Raw genomic sequence first — 21,402 nt, 5'->3', positions numbered from 1 at the left:
AAACACAGAATAAACATAAAAACATACCCACTTAAAGTTTTTGATCAGTGTTCAAATGTCACATATGCACTTTGTGCATTGTTTGGTCTCTATGAATACAGAAAGCATTTTTTTTCCTTTATAAATTTAATTTTTATGACATTGCTTTTTCTTTAGAGTGCAAGAAGTGTTCAGAACATTTCATTTTATTCCCTTATTGTTCTTTATGATCATATTCAATGTAAGTACTTTTGTCACAATAATAGTAGTTGATGTTGGAATTCTATTTGTGTGCTACTGGGCGTTGCAAAATTTCAGATTGCCTTTCTGTCAATAGTGCTAATTGATCATTTAGTCAAGGTAGTGACTGTCAGATTTTTCCAATGAAAAGATAAAGTTTTCTCTTTGCAATACATACTTCAGTGTAGGGCAATACTTTGAGACACTTTGAGCTTTATTGCTAGTTGAATTTTGCCTCTATTCTTGTTTTGTAACTGAGTTCCATTTTTAATTATTTTCCACTGTCGTATTTGATATAAACTTGTAAACTACTTCAAATTACATCTGGAATTAAGTAGAAACAAAATATATATTTCATAGCTCTCTCTATAAAGTACTAGGTAAAATCTTTACTGGAATAGTTTTGCTTTCATTTAAGTATCAATATGCTAGTTAGTGAAATAAGTGTCTTTTCCCATATAATTCATTGTCTCCATTTTGATACAACTTAAACAAAAATAAGCTGTGCTTCTCTAATTGCCTAAACACCTATGTCACCGTGACCTTAAGAGTAAATCACTTGTATGAGAACTACAGTGAAAATGAAGAGAAAAAAGACAACACAGACACCTTTGGCACCAAACAGATGGAACAGATTTGACCAGAAAGACTCAGGCTGTTCAATTGCACGTGTTTTCATGGGTTTGAGAATCCGTTCTCTTTGTGTGAGAATGGCTTCTCGGGCCCCACTCCATTTCCCTGGCCCCTGTAGACGGTACTGATATGGGGTGCAGGGCCCATAGAAAATTTCCTTAGCCAGCTTTATATCACAGAAGAGAATAGACAGTAGGTTGGGTTTGACCCCTAATTCGGTGGCAATTTCATCCATGTAGCTGACATACCCGACGCGATGTTGATTTCTTATGCTGCCAAAATATCTGGAATAGGAAGGAAACAATTAGACACACTGTACTAGATCTCAGCTAATACCTTCCTCTGAAGGTATTAATTTCTTAGTGAACTTAGTGAACTTTATTAGTGATTTCTTAGTGAACTTTATTTCTGCTGTTTAATGACTTCGTTATCTTGTACTTATCAAACCACCTTCATGAAATACATGTCTTCATCTATTTAGAAAAATCTCTAAACACAAACTATGAATTCCTGATGTTTTGAGAATTGCTAAAGTATTCAGTAGTGTGGCATGCATAAAGAAAGTGTTGGACGAGTACAGAGGCAGTCTTAGTTATCAGTCACCTTCCAGATACTGAATCTCATCCTGTTATGTAAACCTTGGTAAATGAAGAATGTGCAAGTTAAGCACGAGAGAGAGTTGACTCCTCTGTTCACTTCATGTTCCAAGTTACATAAAATACCTGTTCTATATCTTGAATCTGGACACAAATTATACGCTTGCATATGCCTAGACTGTCACAGACTGGTTGGGCTTGCTTTTATATGACTTGTCCTATATACTTGGCAGTAAAAAACCATTGCTAAATCATTTGAGGGAAGAAGGAAACAAAGTTAGAATCACAAACAATTTAAACATGATTAAAACTCTGGGTAGAAACAGAGTAGGCTATTCAAGAAAAGCATAATAAATGACAGATGAATCAAGTAGCTAAATAAAGGATTTGCAAAGGAATACAGAATGGAATAGGAAAGCTTTAATGTCATTAATTAAGATTAAAGATAGAATTCACCAGAAATTGATAAATATTAAAGTAAATTTCTTTAAAAATAAAAATTAACAATAGAATACACAAATCATTTGAAAATGAAGCAAAAAAGAAAGAATAATTACTAAACACAAAAATGTAAAAGGATTTTATGTAAAAATATAGGAAAGCTTAAAATAATAGGAAAATATTATGCATAGTTAATAAGCTTAAAATTTGCAAAAGTCAATGACAATGATGATTTTCTAACAAAATACATTTTTAGATTTGACATAATATAATGCAAGAAGACCAATAATTCTGTAAGCAATGGAAAAGCTGATCTAAGCATTATTTCCTAAATAGTTGCTGCATCAAATATTTATATGAATGATTTATTTCATATTTTCAGGTAACATGAAATCTCATTTGTTTTTGTTTAGACAAAAGCACTAAATCTTTCTCATTTATCTTATAAAGTGAATATAAAGCCGATAACTTAATACAGCAGCATAGAAAAGGAAAAGGAGAATCACAAATCAAATCTTTGTATGGATATAGTTGCAAAAGTTATAAATGAAGTCCTACAAAATCCAATTTAGTAATATTTAATCATAATCCAGGACAGGCATTTAAGCAAGTGGTTAAGAGGCTTGTCTCCCTTGTATCCCAACGCTGGAGAATCCTAGATCCTCACCAAGGACTATCAGTACGGACACCAAGGACTATATCCTAACTGCCAAGGAGACCACAGGGATTTGGAGTGCCTTTGGAGGCCAAGAACTCTGAGGTCACCCAGCCCCATCTGGATCTACTTCATGGGATGGAAGAAGTCCAAATCCTGCCTTGCAGGATCCAAGGTCATCGGACCAACAACTAGGAGCCCTAAGCGATCCACAGAAACAGAAAAACAGTAAACTTCCTTCGGGACTAGGGAGGGGAGCTTTCTCTGGTCCTTACATGGTTCCAACTTTGGGTCCCCACCTTCTCTCGCAATGACCATCAGGATTGCTCCAGAAACCCCTCAAAACAAACAACAAACAACAAGCAAACAAACAAACAAACAAAAAAATCTAGAATAGATATAGACAGAGAACAACAAGGAAAGCTTAGAACCAGACAGGAAATGGTCAGCGTGGATTCACTTATACCTCACTAGGTAGGACACAAACATTAGTTACTCCTCACTAGGGTATTGAAGATTTCTCTGCACACCCCTCCTAAAATTGTTCACCTAAACTGTTGACACATGTCTTGTTAGAGTTACAGAGTTAGACTACTCGAAAAACAGCCAGGTTCAACAAAATCATGCTTCAGTGCTATAAACTGCTAAATACTAAAATTAAAATGGACACGAAACAGCTGAATAGTAATCTATAGCCATTTTAAGGTGTATAGAACCAGGTTGTATATAAACTAAAATTGAAATGTCAATGAAGAAGTCACAGGATGTGGTTAAGAACTTCCATTTTTTTTAACGTATTGGTTCTCAATACTATGTCAATTAATTCTATAACATTATAAATTGTTGCTGATGTTATGTTGGGGCTTTTAATTGATTGGGATGATACTCTGCTGGCTCTACCTTCAGACCAGAGATGGTCTCCCCAAGAAACCATTGAACTTCTCTGGATAATAAGATGCTGGACTCTATGCTTGGTAGATGCTTGCAATGAAAGAATCTCAACTGAATTTGAACTGTGGTAATGCAACAAGGTGGAGGAATCCACCATGGTGGGGAGAGTTTAGGGAGGGTTTGGGAAGGGATGGGGGGAATCTCAGCGCCTATAAAACTGTGTCACATAATGCAATGTAATCAATAAAAAAAAAAAGATGCTTGCCTCCCACACTGGATTGCCTGGGTTGAATTCTCAGCTCTACATTCTGACTTTTGCTTCTCCCCAGGGCAGGCCCAGGGAGGTGTGTGAATTCATGCTACCCACATGGGAAACTGTGTTCCTAAACTGCTGACTCTGGCCCAGCTCACCTCCAGCCATGCTGGTCATTGGTGACTGAACTAGTACATGGGAGCTCTCAAGTGGATTTAAAAAAATTAGTAAAACACGAGGCTCACGTAGTCTTTATTCCTGAAAATTAAGGAAATAATTTACAGCATTAATATGTAAATGTAAATTCATGTCATTTTAGAATTTGGTCAGAAAGCATTTGATGAAATCCAACATCCATTTATTTTCAAAAGGTAGGAATAGAGGGATATTTTCTCAATCTCCTGTAGACAATATCATCTGCTTGCTGTCCTGCAGCGATGGACTTGGTGCACACAGCCTGACAAAGAACACGCCTGGACTAGTGACTGATCGTCAGTAGCCAAATTTTATTATCAGCATCAGACTTTTAGAGAGGTTGTCATCTATGCATCGGAGAGGGGAGTTTGAGGCATTTACATTTCTACAGCAAGAGACAGAGTCCCTTCAAACACAATTTGTTCATCTAGCAGGTTCCTTTCCTCAGTCGGTTAATTCCTGTTCCCCTACCTGGGGGAGGAAGCAGCTCTCTTTGATCTGGTATCTAAACCTGCGGACTAGGGAATTCCCTGTCTATTCACTTCCATATGAATTGCTCCCAGGGTCCTCCCAGCAGCATTGGAAATAGCTCTGGCTCCACACTAGCAAAGATTCACAATGTCCTTCTACAGTCATCTTTAATGGTGAAGCACTAGAGAGTCTCAACAAATGAAGCAAGATGCCTGTGTTTTCACTATCTGAGCTCATCCTGTAAGTTACAGCCAACACATACACACGACTTCATATGCATGTGAATGGAATAGCTAGTATCACAGTTTTTATTGTCTGCTTAGCAAACCTAAGAAATCAGATAAACATTATAACCAACAAAAGAATAAAGTTTGATCATAAAACAAATGCACATGTTAATGACTTTCATAAAATTTAGGATTTAATCAGAAAATACAAAGGGACAATCCTTTTGCTTTAGACACAAGTACTAACTAGTAAGGCATAAGCTTAAGTAGAGACATAAGGTGATGGAAAATGTGATATTTACATGTCATATTTAGTTATTTGTCTATAATTGTCCATTTAATTGTGGAATTGTTATAGGGTTACTCTATTCCATTTCTTCCAACATTTCCCAAAAGTGTTCTTCACATATAAGTTTATTATATAAAGTGTATGGAGTATGTGTTTAATAAGATAAAATAAAAGTGTGCCTTAAACTTGGGTATATATACTAGGGTATATGTTTGAAAAGTTACTTTCCTTTCCTCAGATTCTGAATTTAACTAAAGTTTCATGTTGCTTTTGTGATCTCAGTTTTTGCGATGAGTCAAAGAACTCTTCCCATGTTTCTTATTGGCTCTCACTTTTGCAGACTACTTGTGCACTGACTTGGCATCCAACAGGTGATGGGATTTATGGACCACAGCCAGGCATGAACCTCAGGCAGATGTTTTCATTGTTCTAGCATTAAACTAGAAGGTCTTTTTTTAGGTGAATGTGAATCATACAACTAGAAAATGAAAGAGCTCTATCTAAACAGATTTCATTTACTTTAACAGTAATTAAGTTTCTTACTGTTTTTGCAGTTTCTGTTTCTTCTTAGTGATGTCAGTCATCATCTCAGTCATGGAAGGTAATGTTTTCAGTCCTGAGAAAGAGAAATTGGAGGGCTGTTAGCAAGCCTGAGGGAGACAAGGAAATGAATTATGGTTAAGTGCACACATGCGTGTTTAACTTGTGAAAGTAATTCAACAAGTGCACTTTTCTATGTGTATACTGTACTAAAAATAAGTCTTTAAAAATATCACATTGCCAAGAGGCAGTAAGGTACAAGTAGAAAACCTTAAATATGACAACGGTGATAAATGATTGTGTAACTGCTCTCAGATATAACCAGCATTATATCATCCACTTGTCATCTTTTAATGACCCATGGGTGTTATTTATTGGCGCCCATATTTCTAGACCTGGATTTGTCGTTGATGTCAATAAAGAAAATGTATACTTGCCAGAATAAAGAGAAGCAAAGTATGTGCAAGGAAATCAACATGTCTGAATTAGAGTTACACTACAGAGACTTTTTGAATTAGAGCAAGAGTTCTTAGAAATGATTTCACTGGAGAAGTTATTCCACAGCTTCAAAATATGAATAACATAAGATATAGACACAATGCAAGCCACCTGAATAAATATTCAGAATTCAGTGAATGACTGTGCTTCTTATGAATTTCTGACTTGCCTAATTGAGAATTTACATCTCAGAACAGGTGATTAGTGACAAGGGCACTAATTTGTATCCCATTCTGACCTTCAGGAAAGAACAGCAGGAGTTCCTGATGTAGGTTAATACAACCACTATTGAAATCAATATGGAGAGTGCATAGAGATACAATGCAGTATGCATCTCTACTTCCAAATCAAAGATGGACTCCCAATGAAACTGTTGGATATATCTTGACAATAGGATGCTGGACTGTCTGCCATTGTCTGTACCAGCAATGTCAGGACACACTTAAATAACAGACTGATGGACTTAAGACTGCTAATGAAGGACTATACTATTGTAATAATATGAGGAACATCATTCAGGGAGTAGAAATTTGGGGAGAGGAATTGGGAAATTCAAGACCCTATGGGATTATACCATGAAATAATTTTTAAAAAGATAGAATTTTGATTCTTGAAAATCTGAGCAGAGAGAATCTGATTGAGGTGATTTAGGACAGTGAGGGAAGGGGATTGATACCATTTAGTCAATATACTCTGACTCTTTAAAAAAAACACCTGATTTTTGCTGCTTTTTTATACTTATTTTGCTTTGCTCAACAGCATCAACTGGGGTAAGGCCTTGGGAAATGCATCAGGAATGGATGATATACATCATATCATTTCACCACCCTTTTCAAATATGCTTGGTGGCATGTTCTCCTTTGTTGGTTTTCCTACCTTGCAGGCCTTGTTTGTATAAAACCTGACCATAAATTTGCTTTCTGCTGGAAAAAAGATGAATGTGTGCTGAACATCCAGATTTAATCTGATTATAATTTTGCATGTTTTTCCTTATTCCTTATAAGCTTTTACTTAAATAAGATTTTTTTTTTTTTTTTTTTAGAAATTTAAAATTCTAGAGAATAGATTGGCAATGAAGCCTAAGGTCTCTTGCTTGGACAAATGGAGACAACATATGGAACAGAAAACCTGTGAGTGCACTTAGAATCTTCACTTATAAACCAGGAGCCTGTGCTGTTCCTGTAGAAAGAAGACAGCTACCTACCCTTGAACACACGTACAACCCATCGGCTCTGGAGTTCTGATGTGGGAATGGTAGCTCCTATAGGCTGGAAGATGCCAATGAAAGCTAATGTTGGCTTTTCTAACTGAGGAGGGAAGACAAATTTAAATCTGGAGTCATGGCTGAATTCATTCTCCAAGAAAGGGAAAGAATATGTGGATCCTGTGGCAAAGATCACAACATCAATTTTCTCTTCGGTGCCATCTTCAAAGATGGCAGATGTCTCAGTAAACTTCGTCACGTTGGGTTTTATCAGCACTCTTCCAGAAATGATGTTATTGGGCAAAGTATCACCGAAAGTAGACTGGTAATTAAGAAACCTGCAACATAAGGAAGGCACTATCAACAAGTGAGTATTACTAATTTTTTCTTGAAGATGTGGTAGATAAGTCCTCTGGGAACAATCATACTGTTTGAATCAATTTCTTGCTTTTTATTGCTTAAGAGATTGATTTTCAGTTAAACAGGATTTTAACATTGGCCCTGCTGTGAGACTTTTGATTAGTCATGAAATATTTCAGGCTCTTTTGCCTGACTTGTGAAAGTATAATAATGACAAAATAACAAGGCCAGATGGTGCTAATCACTAAATAGATGTTTTTACAAAATTGTGTTTTTACAAAGGATAAAGTATTTTGATTTTTAATCTATCTTTTGTACCTAATAACATGTAAGTATTGACATCATTCAGTCATTAATATTTTTCATGGGACTACCAGCTGTTTCTGCATGATTTTACAGAGATTTATGTATTTACATGAATGAGTGAGGGGGGAGAGGGAGAGAGAGAGAGAACAGAGAGAGACATGCCTTTAATCTGCTGGTTTACTTCCCAAAAACCACAGTAGCTAGGACTGGGGTGAGGCCAAAGCCGGGATCCAGAAACTCCACCCAGGTCTCCCATGTGCGTAGCATGGACTCATGGACTTGAGTCATAGGTTGACGCTCTCCTGGCACATTAGCAGGGAGCTGGATTGTAAGAGGAGTGGCTGGGACTGCAACTGACTCTGATATGGAATATGGATATCCCAAGGGACCCCACATAGCTGTACAACTTTTTAAAGTCTTATTTCAGAGTAGCCTTAAATTTTCAGAGCAAAAATTGTGAGGTAGCAATACAAAGAGGATGTATGATTTTGAGAGAAAATCTTCATTAGAAAAATTTGTGTTCAGTTACATACAGACTTCGGTGACTGTAATTTGAGATTTGCGCCAATTAGCAGGAGGACGTTCTAATCTCAGATAAACTTTACTGTGAGCACTTATTTTTCATGTTTTAAATGATTTTTTTCCCTAGGAAAGTCCCTGGAGTCATAGGCTATATATCATTTAGTCATGAAGCTGCAGATATTCTAGATACTTTCTGAAGTGGATTTTCACTATCCCTGCTTGAGTTCAAGCATTTAATATCTTTGGCATAGATTTCCTAGTGTGGGAAGCTGTTCCAAATAAGAGAAGGTGAGGACCACGAATGGATGCATGCGGACATCAACTTCTAAGGAGGGAGGACCGAAAAAGAAGGTGGATGAGCAAGCAAAAGGAGAAGAGGGATGAACTGGATAGAGGAAGGTCTGAGAACTAGCAAGGTTGTGGGGGCAAAGTTAAGATGATGAAGTTAAGAGATTGCTATTGGGCCTGCCACAACAACCTAGTGGCTGCGCTGGGATCCCATATGGGCACCGGTTCTAATCTTGGCGGTTCTGCTTCCCATGCAGCTCCCTGGGAAAAGCAGTTGAGGACAGCCCAAAGCCTTGGGACCCTGCAGCCATGTAGGAGACCCTGACGAGGCTTTGGGCCCTGGCTTCAGATTGGCTCAACTCCGGCCCTTGGGGCCACTTGGAGAGTGAATCAATGGAAGGATGATCTTCCTCTCTGTCTCTCCTCCTCTCTGTATATCTGACTTTGCAATAGAAACAAATAAATCTTAAAAAAAAAAAAAAGGTTGCTATTACACAGTGTGCTCCGGATGCACAATGTCCAGATGCACAATGGTTCTAGGGTGATGTGGATGGCTCAAGAATAGTAGGATAAGGGCCTAGCGGCGTGGCCTAGCGGCAGAAGTCCTCGCCTTGAACGTGCCAGGATCCCATATGGGAGCCGGTTCTAATCCCGGCAGCTCCACTTCCCATCCAGCTCCCTGCCTGTAGCCTGGGAAAGCAGTTGAGGACGGCCCAATGCATTGGGACCCTGCACCTGCGTGGGAGACCTGGAAGAGGTTCCTGGTTCCCGGCATCGGATTGGCGTGCACCAACCCGTTGCGGCTCACTTGGGGAGTGAAACATTGTGTGGAAGATCTTCCTCTCTGTCTCTCCTCCTCTCTGTATATCTGACTTTGCAATAAAATAAATAAATCTTAAAAAAGAATAGTAGGATAAGAATTAAATGAAGCGGGGGAGCGGGGGTGGCCCTGCATAAGCAGTAGGAAGTCACACCTACAGGAAGTGCCTTGGTTGACGCAGGTTTGAGGGTAATAACAAAATCAGTTTTGCACTTAGGGAGTGAACTGGAAGTAGTTGACAGAGGGTAATGAAAAAGGAAATAGAGACTGGAACTTTACACGGTAAGAATCACCAGTTAAACAAGGATTTAATTCTCTAGTAACCTACACTCTGTCCATCACATCTGAAGAATAATTTTAACAGCTTGTCAAGTGACTACTAACAAGGAGAGACATTGAATATTACCAAATTAAATCCTATCAAGAATTAGAATTATATGAAGATTAGAGGTTATGTCAACTAGCCTAGTAATTTAAAAACATTTGCTTCATTTCTATCATTCTGCCATCCAAATTAATCAATACATTTTTTAAAAGGAGAGAGAGGGCAGAAGTTGTGATGCAGTAGGGCCAACTTGCTGATTGCAACACTTTACCGTACTTGAGGGCTGATTTGAGTCCTGGCCACTCTGGTTCCCACCCAGTTCCCTGGAATTGCACCTGGGAAGCGGTTAATGCTGGCTCAAGTGTTTCACCTAGGAGACCTCCCTTGGGCCTGGCCTAGCCTTCAATTTTGTGGCCATCGGGGAGTGATTCAATGGATGGAGAACTTCTTTCTCTCTCTGTCATTCATATAAATAGCTATATAAATATACATATTTAAAAAAAAACCCTTTTTTTTAAAAAAAAAAATTCTAGACCTTACCTATGTTTAGGCTGGAGTCCGTAATTGGCATGGTTAAATCTTACATTCAATTTATTCTCTGCCCACCTGTTGATCATGAATGCGGGCAGTAACTTATGCATTAGTTCGTTATAACGGGTGAACAGTACGCTGTCAATGGGGTTTCCACCATCCCAAACCCGGTTCCATATCCAGGACCCTCGCCGTGTGCTGAGGAAGACCTGTAAGACAGAAATTGCCCAGTAACAACCTCATTCTTTTTTTTTAATATTTATTTCATTTTTATTGGAAAGTCAGTTACACAGAGAGGAGGAGAGACAGAGAGGCAGATTTTCCATTTGATGATTCACTTTCCAGTTGGTTGCAATGGCCAGAGCTGCGCCAATCCGAAGCCAGGTGCCAGGAGGCAGGAGCCAGGAGCTTCCTCCAGGTCTCCCACACGGATGCAGGGTCCGCTTTCCCAGGCCACAAGCAGGGAGCTGGATGGGGGGCAGGGCACGCATATGGGATCCCAGCTCATTCAAGGCAAGGACTTTAGCCGCTAGCTACTGCACCGGGCCCAATACAACTTCATTCTCCATCACTCTGATCTCAGAGCTTCAAGTGTGTTTGTTTTAAATCAAGGGGATTGTATCAAGTTCTCACATCCCATGGGCTCCTTGTCTGTGTCCTCTCACTAGGGATACACTCCTCAATCACAGCTACTGAAAGTTCTTTCCATTCATCTACTGTTTTCATATACTTCTCTGCATTTGAATGTTCATTATAGCTGGCTTAGGTATCTGGACTCTTACGTCTCAGAATGTGAAAGAAGAAAAGCTGAAGTGAAGAAGTTCCCATAGCAGGAGTTACTGGTTATATCCATGTTTTCTCTAAACTCTACCATTCTATAATTTAGTCCGATGGGGAAATATCTGGATATGAAATCTGGGATAACACCAAGTTTCACTTGGGGATTTTCTTTTACATGTACACATGGAACATTGAACATGAGAAGTATGAGAAATGGAGGCTGCATTTTGAGGAAGTGTCTCAGTGGAGGCTAGTTTGTTACCAGCTTGCAAGGTTTTTCATCATGCTGAGTCTGACACACGCACCGCAGTGTCCAGTACACAATGCCAGACTTGGGCAAAACAACATTCTGAGTGGTTGACTGCAGAAGAGGAGACTTTATTTTTTTTTTCTGCAAGGGCCATTTTAGTATTTTAACATCGTTCCTGAGCCATAGAAAACTATTAATTTAAAAATTAGTCTTCTATAGATTTCTTGAATTTGCAATCAAAACTAACATTGTTTTGAATACTGGAAAGCGATCCCTCTGCACACTTTAGAGGCCAGTGACTTTTCCTGCAGAGCGAAAATTATTTTTTTTTCCTACTCTTCATTTTTCCCACATTCAGTTGGAACCCACAATATTTCTGCTCAATTGATAACAACTTATTCATATGTTGGTAGTGTCTCTCTACTCGTGTGTGGGCATATTTTTCTCTACTTAGCCTTTATTTCTGAGATGGAAATGTCATGTTTTCTGTAAAATTATTTCAGTTAGAAAAGTCCCATTTTATTATGGCAGCTCATTTTGGTTCCCAGGCTATCTGACTCAAGTGTTTTTTGTTTGTTTTTTCAATGCATTCTGATGTGGAAGGCTACTTTTTTTTTCTTTTTTCTTTTTTTTGTATTCTTATTCTTAAACTCACAGGAGGAAAAGCATGCCTTCACCAGGCTGGGAAGGCGGCAGTTAAGGCTGACTGAGAGAGAACCATTGCTAAGGCAGCGCAGTGATTTCCCGTTCTCTACCCTGTTCACCTGTTCAGCAACACTGCTGATCTCAACAGCCACGTCTGCTCCGGAATTCCCAATGCCAACCACGACAACTCTCTTCCCTGAAAAACTGTCTGGAGTCCTGTATGCCCAAGTGTGGAGATAGTCGCCTTTGAAGTTCTTGATCCCTAGGAGAACAGAATAGTATCCCTCAATTCATAGAAATGGAATAGACTGCTATGCAAAAATTTATTTCTGAACTTGAATGTATATTACTTAAGCCACCTTTCTTGTCGTTAGTCAGTTGCTGTTAATAATACAGACTTAATTTATGCAAGGAATAAAGTGTTCAGTGGCAGGGATGACAGGGTTGAGGGCAAATTAAAAACATATTGATATTTCTCTTTTAAAAGCCAGTTATAAATATGCTCAATATGATGACTCTTGTTATTTTTAAGAGATTGCTGTCCCTGTTTAATTCTTGATCTTGTATGAGACCAGTTCTGCTATTTTTATGACTCTATAAATGGGTTGCAAAGTTGTGAAGGTACACGTAAAAGCAGAGAAATGCTGTCCAAAAGAAATATCATGGAAACCACATGTGTGATCTTAAACTTCATAGTAGACATATGAAAACATTTGAAGATACATTAATTTCATATTTGACTCAACATAATCTTTGCTGTTTAACATATATAGCCAGTACACCAAGAAATTGATTAAATATCTAACACATTTTAACACTATTTTCAAAATCTGGTTTGTATTTCACAATGAAAGCATTTGTCAACTCATGTTAGCTACATGGCGAGGGTTAAATCATGGCAGCTAGCTAGTGGCTATTCTCTAGAATAAGGTAAGTACAAGTATTATAAATTTCAAAGTGTCTTGAAGAGAAATTTAATTTAAAAACATGGGATGTTGTCACACAGTCTGAAATTATTTTTGACATGCCTTACTAGTCACTGAATCTTCTAATGATCTCTAAAATATCTCCTGAATATTGAATCCTCTATTGAGTACTGATTCCATTGCTTTATTTAAAACCTCATCATCAGCCCTTTCATGGATTGTAACACCCCCTCTTGTCAATCTTATGGCTTTGCCTTCTCTTTTCAATTAATCTTCAACACTATTACTAAATTGATGTTTATAAAGTAAAAAGATTATGTGCCTGTCTACATATCCACTACTGACATAATTTGCAGAAATGCTTTGGGGTTCTTTCATTGATTTGAACATACCTCTCCCTGTACACTCACCTGTCCCAGCCACATCCAGGGTTTGCTGGTCTGTGAGCTTGCCAACCACTTTATGCTCAACTGCTTTTCATGCTTAAGCACTGCTTCCTCTGTCTAGAATGCCTGGCTCCAGAACTTAGTTTTCAAAGGAAACTCTTAGTGTTTAGCTCAAGTGCAACTCCTAGCATCAAATCTTTCCTGTCTCTTCCAGAAAGTTACCACACCCCCTTTTTGTTTGTATTGCCATACATGACTATGACAGTGCAGTGCAAACAGCATAACGATTTAGAAGAATGCAAATATTTTTCTGGCATACTCATCAGTTAAATACCTGGAAAATCATGTAAGGGCAAACACTGATCAGTGTAATAGCCGCTGCAAACCATGATACCATCAAAGACGTAGGTTTTCCACTCCTGATCGGTTTCCACCACAACATCCCACTTGCCAGAAGTTGCAAAGTCAGAGCTCTTCCTCACACTGCGTACCTTCGACTGGGAGGAAGGGAACAAAGCCAGCCTTAGTCCTGAAGCATTCTCCCCAGCCTCCGTTAGGACCCTATGTCTTTCCAAGGGAGTAGGTAACACTTTCTGCATTCATCACTCTTGGATCTTTATAAGTTTCATGCACATAAACTTCCTAAAACTATCCTTTCTCAGAGAACAGGGTATTTTGGGGAAGGGGGGGATAAAATGTGAATTTTTCCCCCTACAATCTATTTTCAAGAGTTATTAAAATTAGTGGAAGGCTAAATTTTAAGTTCAAGTCTTGAGATGATTCTTTTTCTCTGAGGGAAAATCCTTTATTAATCTTAAGATTTGTGGGAGACTTGCTATTTCTTTCATAATTTTGATGAAAAATGCAAATTGAATATGTACTTTAGCTTGCTCTGGCTTTCACAGGCTTTGTCTTAACTACTTTGCAAATAAAAAGCATGGTTTTTATTTCTTACCAGGAACTGGATGTGTTCCAAAAGATGAAAGTGGTTGGCATACAGTCTGAGATACTCCATTATTTTGGTATTATGCAAATAGTTGGGATAGTGATCAGGGAAAGGGTAGTCACTAAAGGCCATCATCTCCTTCGAAGTGTTGCAAGTCAAAGACTTGTATATCCCAATGCTTCCATTTTCAGTTGTTTGCTAGAGGAACAAACCAATCCATGATTTCCAGAACTCAGGAACACAGTAAAGAGTGTACTAGGCATGATCAGACATAGGGTGTTGGGGCTTATCTTTTTTTGAAGGTACATATTGACTGTCAGTTGTCTATAAAATTGTCCAACTGGATGTGTTGGTCTCAGTTCCTATTTAAAAATGCTTATGAGAGAAAGGGAGGGAAGGAGAGAGAAAAGGGGGAGAGAGAGAGAGAGAGAGAGAGAGAGAGAGATTCCTTTCGGTTAATTTATCCCCCAAGTGGCTACAACATCTTTTAAACCAGACTTAAGTCAGGCGTCAGGAACTCAATCCAGATCTTCTACATAGGTGTCCGGAATTCAATTACTTGAGCTGCTATCTCCTATGGCATACTTTAGCAAGAAACTGTACTAAAGAACAGAACTGAGTGTCAAAGCTAGGAAGTCTGAAGGAGGAAGGCGTGGTAAGTATGAAATCCAGGTGCTCTGATGCAGGATGCAGGCATCTTAAGTGGATCAAATGCCTGTCTCACAGATTCACTTTGTTTGGAAGGGGCATTTTAGTGGCCCAGAGTCCTGTTTGTAGTAGTAGACCCAAAGTGATATCATAGCATAGAATAATAGAAAAAAAATAGTAAAAGTATAATGAACAAAAGCAAAAGAAGTTAAATTAAAACAAGAAAGAAGAGAAGGTTGGGAAGAGAGCTTTCCAAAGGATAAAATAGATATCACGTGCAAAGTAATTTGTGCTGCGGGAAGCTCTGAAAGGATGCACTACATGATTTGGGAGGGAAAAAAGTGCAAGTGTGGGATATTTTAATATGCTCACAAATTAAAACCAACAAAAACAGATGTGATGAATTCTTACAAAGTAGTTGACTGTTTTGAATAAAAATGACACATTGTATTTCAGAAGTCTACAGTTTAAGGCTATACTTATTTCCTTTTGTAATCTGGAAATGTTCATCTTTTGATGATGTAAGATACAAGCAATGATTACACACACCTTTCTTGGCAGGGATAGTTGTTTCAACATCTGACTGAAAACACAAAGTAACACAAATAGCTGGCCTAAGTAAGAAGAAACGTGAGAATCAAAGTGCAAGATATCTTGCGTCATGTTACCAGATCTGCTAGAGGCAAAAAAGTTTATATAAATATATTATTGCTTTGGAGAGAATACTTCAGGAGGGAATAATGTAAATGTCATAGTTCTGTTGATAAGAAAGAAACGTCTATGACATAAAGATGTGTCAGACTTTATGAGAATGCTTATAAAATTACCTTGTATTTCCACAGTCCTCCGATGTCATTGGATTTTTCAAAGCATACAGGCTCCAGCCCCTCTTCCAAGCAGCACTTAATGGCACCCAATCCACTGACGCCAGCACCAATCACTGCAATCTTTTTGGCTTTCATGGTCCCTTGAATAAAGAAAAGTTCTTGCAAACTTTTTGACAAACACAAATCAAGATTGATTATCTCTCTGCTCTTTTGGGATTGTTTGCTTCTTTCTAACGCAGTTTATGTTACCTTCATTTGGAACATTGGTACTTGACAACATTAGCCCTCTGATTTTGAAGGTCTGCCCTCATGGATTCAGTTAGGCATAGATGAAAAACGTGTTTTAAAAACCCATCTGTGTTACTACTGAACAGAAATATTTCTTCTTGATATTATTCCTTAAACAATAAACAACTATTAATATAGCAAGTATGTTGGAATAAGTGTCATTAGCAATCTAGCAATCATAGGAAAATGTGCTTAAGTTATATGCTAATACTATACCATGTGACATCAGGACTTGAGTACCAGTGGATTTTCATACCTTCAGGGGTCCTTGAAACAACCTTTCACAGCTATCAAGGGGTAGTTGCATTCACATGAGTCATATCTTTGCTCATTTCATTAAAAACCTAGAAGATCTGATAAATCTTGATGTAGGAAGAGAAACAAGAGCAGGCAAAGAAACATACAAAGCGAGTTCTTTCTTGTGTAGATAAACTTTCAAGGTCTACAATGCCTGGGGATGAGGAGTTGCGTCAAAACCAAAAGCCAGAAACTCAATGCTGGTCTTCCCCATGGGAGGCAGGAACCCAATTACTTGAGCCATTCCTGCTGCCTCCAGAGCTTGTTAGCAGGAAGCTAAACTCAGGAGCTGGAGCTGGGTGTGAAACTGAGATACTCTACTGTGGGCACAAACAGCTTCTCTGTTGGACTAAACACGCAGTCTTGATTTAAAAACTTCCATTATAGACATATCCCAGTTTCCTCAAACTATTAAATTTGGTTTAAAAATAGCTATATAATAAAAGTAATTCTAGTATAATTGGATTACTAATAGCTAAAGAAATGCTCAGAATTGCCAGAAATGTCTCTTTAAGCATGGGGATTCCCTGTGGGTGCCAGCTTGTATCCTGGCTGCTGCACTTCCCATCCAGCTCCCTGCCTATGGCCTGGGAAGGCAGCAGAGGATGGTCCAAAGCCTTGGAATCCTGCACCCACCATGGGAGACCTGGAAGAAGCTCCTGGCCTTAGCTCCGGCTGTTAAGGTCACTTGGAGAGTGAACCAGTGGTTGGAAGATCTTTCTCTCTGACTCTCCTCTCCGTAAATCTTCCTTTCCAGTAAAAAGAAGTAAATCTAGAAAAAAAGAAAAAGTCCTCACCTTGCATGCCCTGGGATGCCATATAGGCCCGGTTCAAATCCCAGCTGTTCCACTTCCCTTCTAGCTCCTTGCTTTGGCCTAGAAAGCAGTGAAGGAACAGCGAACGGCCTTAGGACCCTGCACCTGCATGGGAGACCTGGAAGAAGCTCCTGGCTTTGATTTATCTCAGCATGGGCTGTTGTGGCTACTTGGGAAGTAAACCAGCAGATGGAAAATCTTTCTGTCTCTCCCTCTATAAATCAAACTTTCCAATACAAACAATTTTTAAAAATGAAAAAAGTTAAAAAATGAAATGTTTTGGTTCTTGATTCAAAGTCAAAATAGGAGCTGGCCTCTGGAAGAAAATGTTTTTACCAAATTATATCAGATGAAGTTTATCATTGTCATTTACCAGTCCAGAATCATCTTTTCTGATATTCTCTGAACAATTTATTTTTTCAGGTAGTTTTCAAAATGTGGACTTGAGCAAGAAGAAAGTGTCATGTTTAATGCTCACTTTCTGCTATAACTCTAATCTTCGGATAAAACTTTCAGTGTTAAGTTTCATATCCACTTAGTGTCTAGAACATCATACATTCACACAGTTATTATAGTGTATGAACTATTACAATGGACCTAGGAGTCTTTTTTATTTTTTTATTTCTAGCCTACAATTAACACATGCTTCCTTTTTTTTAAAAAAAATCATAGAATGCAAAATTAAAAGAAAATGTAAACATTTATTTTTCATAAACCCAGAGATCACATGGAGTACACAGGCAAAATTTTTTTACTTCATACCTTTTTCTCCACATATTTTTCTTTATATATATAATCAAGATTTAAATTTTACTGTTTTGAAAACATGTATATATACATGTAAGTTCCTATGAAATATCTGAAAAAAATCATTGATATGCTGAATAGCTATAGCATTTCTGATGACATAATTTATTCAGGAGCAGTTTAGAATCTCTCCATTCCTACCATTGTGAAGAAAGATAATTTCTTATTTTTTCAAAATATTTTCTGACTATAAGAGTTTCTACTTTAATCTTCTTCAATCAGCTGAACCTGTGGTTACTCCCACAATTCCAGGGTTAGAACAGCAGCATCTCTTTTAATACAGTGCCTTGGATGTGACAGTTTCTCAGTGAGTTGTAGCCATAGTTTTATAAACAGTTGGGAGACTCTACTATGCCCAAGAAATCTGTTGAAAATCTAAGAATTTGGGAATAGACAAGTAGTAATTCAATTGAGAGGGTTTTTTTTTTTTAAGATTAATTACTTATTTGTAAACCAGAATTAAATAGACAATAGGCAAGAGAGAGGGAGAGATCTTCTCTTTGGCTTATTCTTCAAGTGGCCAGGGATGGGCCAGGCCGAAGTCAGGAGCATGCAACTTTACCTGGATCTTCCACATGGCTGAGTCACCTTCTATTGCTCTCCTAAAAGGATTAGCCAGGAGCTGGACCAGAAGCAGATCATCCAGGAATTGAACTGGCACTCAGATATGGAATGCTGGCATCTTAGGCAGCAGCTTAACTTACCATGCTGCAATATCTGCTCCCTGCCTATTTTCTAGAGGGGTCCCTATCTGATTTTCAATAGTTCTCCCATTTTATTTTACTGGTTCAACTGCCCTTGGTCTTTAGTTTAATGAGTGTTTATACAATATTGATTTCAGTTGAACAGATATCCATGAAACAATCCCAAGGCAAAGTCAATGTAGGACACAGAGGCAAGTACATTGTGAGGAATACAATTTCATTCTACTATCAATGGTTTTATCGTGCACTGGGGAAGTTAAGACAAACAGAGAAATGGCTTTGACACATGGCAATACTGATGCTCAAATTATAATTTTTATACTTCCTAAATACAAAATGACATTTCAATCATACCTCAGTCTAAGAAAAACTGCTTTAAAAAGCCAGAACCTCTAGAAATTCTGGTTTATTTGTTTGCTGTTGTACAAGAGTGGTTCAAACCAATGCAGTAGGAGAGAGATGGACAAAAACAGAAAAAAAAAATCACAAGACCCTGGTTGCTAATATCAGTCTTAGAGTTACAGAGAAAGGGTTATCCAGCTCGTGGTCTTAGTGAAGGTGCTAGTTCCTTGCTGGAATCATGGGGTGGACAGATATGCTGTTGATTTTTTCTGTCCATGAGTCTTGGGTTGGCTTCCTTCTGTAGCAAGTGACCAGTCTTACCTGCTGTGCAGCTTCTCCTGTGACCTTTTCCAGGGATCTTGGAGATCTCTGTAGGAATCTTGGTGTTTATCTTCCAATCCTCAACACTCTTTTATATTTCCCAGTTCCTTAAAAAAAATAATAATAATAAAACAATCAGAAGGCATGATATTTGCATTTAATCTAGGAGCCACCCTTCTTTCTTGGAATTGGTTATGTCTGTAGATAAGCTCTTCCCCGATAACTGCCATAAATAACTCCTGAAGGAAAGCTGGCACTAATTCCCCCGTGGTGTTCTTCCTCAAGCACAGAAAAATCCCCTTCACAAATCTTGGGGAAAATCTGCAATGACTAGGCATTTCTCTCATCTTCAAAGTGATATGTTCTATACCTTCTGGATTTGGCCTCTGCAGACAGACCCAGCTAATGCACATACCTATGTGAGAGAAAATATATTAGGGGGTTGGGTTCCTGTGCATGTTGAGGTTGAAAGCTGCATGGCAGGCCATCTGCCAACCAGAGACCCTGGGATGCTATAAGTATGGCTTAGATCAACCCCAAAGTGCCAGAGCCAGGGAGCTGGGTTTGTAATCCCCGCTCTGAGGTGTAAGATTCAAGAATGGGGGATGGGGTCAGGAGGGCTCTCACTGATACAGGTCTTGAAGCTGAAAGCCTGGAAAGACTGGAGTTTTGGTTTCCAATAGGCTGAGAAGAATATCCTAGCTCAAAGAGAGAAAGAGAAAATAATTTACCTTTTCTCTTGCCTTTTTGCTGTATGTGAATCCCTGCTATTGATGGTTACCCACACTGAGGCTGTGTCTTTCCCATTTAGTTCACTAAGTCTAGGCAAGCATTATCAGAGAGCCCTGAAGCAGGCCAATCATTTTCATGAATACAAAGCCACCCAGAGCTTCCTTTCTGCAGGAGATGGGCAGGGTCAGAACCTATTAAACATTCAGAATAATTAGTTCCATCAGCTCGGTGACTGTCCGTTAATGCAGTAAAGTTCACATCTGAAACTAACCACCTCAAGTTCATCCTTTGTTAACTTGGCATGTCTGCATACCTTATTAAACCACATTTAATATGCAAATAAAGACAATTACAAGGTAATATCATCATCCAACATGGTGCAACTATCCTGGTACAAGAGAAAAAGCATTAGAAATACTGAGTGATGCTTATTTTCTCTAAACATCCTGCAATATTAAATATTCTGATGCAAAATTAACAGCAATTGCTCCCTGTTGCAAGGTTAGTAAATTTTATATTACATGATAGAGGAATAAGAAAGAAATGAAAACAACATTTGCTTATATATATATATATATACACATTTTCATATTCTGAAAAGTATTATCACCTATATGATTACAATAACCTTAGAAGTCTATTCCATGGGCCCCGTGCAGTGGCCTAGCAGCTGAGGCTCCTCACCTTGCATGCATCCAGGAGCTCATATGGGCACCAGTTCTAATCCCAGTGGTTCTGCTTCCCATCCAGCTCCCTGCTTGGGGCCTGGGAAGGAAGTCGAGGACAGTCCAAAGCCTTGGGACCCTGCATCTGTGTGTGAGACCTGGAAGAGGCTCCTGGCTCCTGGCTTAGGACAGCTCAGCTTGGGCCATTGTGGCCGCTTTGGGAGTGAATCATCATTTGGAAGATCTTATCTATCTCTCCTCCTCTATGTATATCTAATTTCCAATAAAAATGAAATAAAAATCTAAAAAAAATTCTATTCCAGCAGTAAATTAGGCCAGGCTAATGGAGAACATCAGGTTCCCCATCAGCTCATTGCAACATTATGTTGGCTATGAAATGAGCAATCAATAGGTAACAATCCTGTGTGGAATATGATGGAAGATAAACCATTTTGTAAGTTCACAGACATAGTTTTGGCAGAAGGATTGTGTACAGGAAAGGTAAATCCACGTCAAGGGTTGGTATGTATTTGAGTAAGGACAAAACTGTCCTGGAACCAACTCAGAGTAATCAATTCAACAACAAACCGTTGGCTGAGCACCATGGGGATTCTGTCAAATGGAGGGCTTAGTGTTGTTCTTTGCTGCTAGAATACTGGGCACTCAGTGGTAGTCCTTTTGGGAAGTGGAAATTTATATTGCTGAGCTTATGCATAATCTCTTTGTGTGCCAGCATCGTCATCCATGAACCTACTACAT

The 21,402-nt window shown here is 38.6% G+C and overlaps 1 protein-coding gene across 1 annotated transcript; it reads right to left on the bottom strand.

Annotated features, from left to right (window-relative positions):
- Positions 1-763: 763 nt before the first annotated feature.
- Positions 764-15,807, bottom strand: LOC101526903 (flavin-containing monooxygenase 5-like). Its single transcript, XM_058656278.1, has 8 exons — positions 15,673-15,807; positions 14,207-14,395; positions 13,586-13,748; positions 12,059-12,201; positions 10,274-10,473; positions 7,113-7,450; positions 5,414-5,486; positions 764-1,136 (listed from the first exon to the last, which is right to left on the bottom strand). The coding sequence occupies exons 1-8, from the start codon at positions 15,805-15,807 to the stop codon at positions 764-766; spliced, it is 1,614 nt and encodes a 537-aa protein (XP_058512261.1).
- Positions 15,808-21,402: the final 5,595 nt, after the last annotated feature.

The sequence above is a fragment of the Ochotona princeps genome, chromosome 2 (assembly GCF_030435755.1).
Source record: "Ochotona princeps isolate mOchPri1 chromosome 2, mOchPri1.hap1, whole genome shotgun sequence".
Classification (NCBI taxonomy): Eukaryota; Metazoa; Chordata; class Mammalia; order Lagomorpha; family Ochotonidae; genus Ochotona; species Ochotona princeps.
The sequence above is the reverse complement of the archived record's forward strand: the minus strand, read 5'-3'. Positions and strand labels throughout refer to the sequence as shown.

Bases quoted from the DNA above. Each gene is read 5' to 3' on its own strand.
- LOC101526903 (XM_058656278.1), bottom strand. From the start codon at position 15,807: ATGAAAGCCAAAAAGATTGCAGTGATTGGTGCTGGCGTCAGTGGATTG. The intron at 12,202-13,585 runs GTATTTAACTGA...CTGTTCTCCTAG, and splicing joins GCCCTTACATGATTTTCCAG to GGATCAAGAACTTCAAAGGC. The intron at 5,487-7,112 runs GTAGGTAGCTGT...TCTCTTTCTCAG, and splicing joins GGTTGTACGTGTGTTCAAGG to GACTGAAAACATTACCTTCC.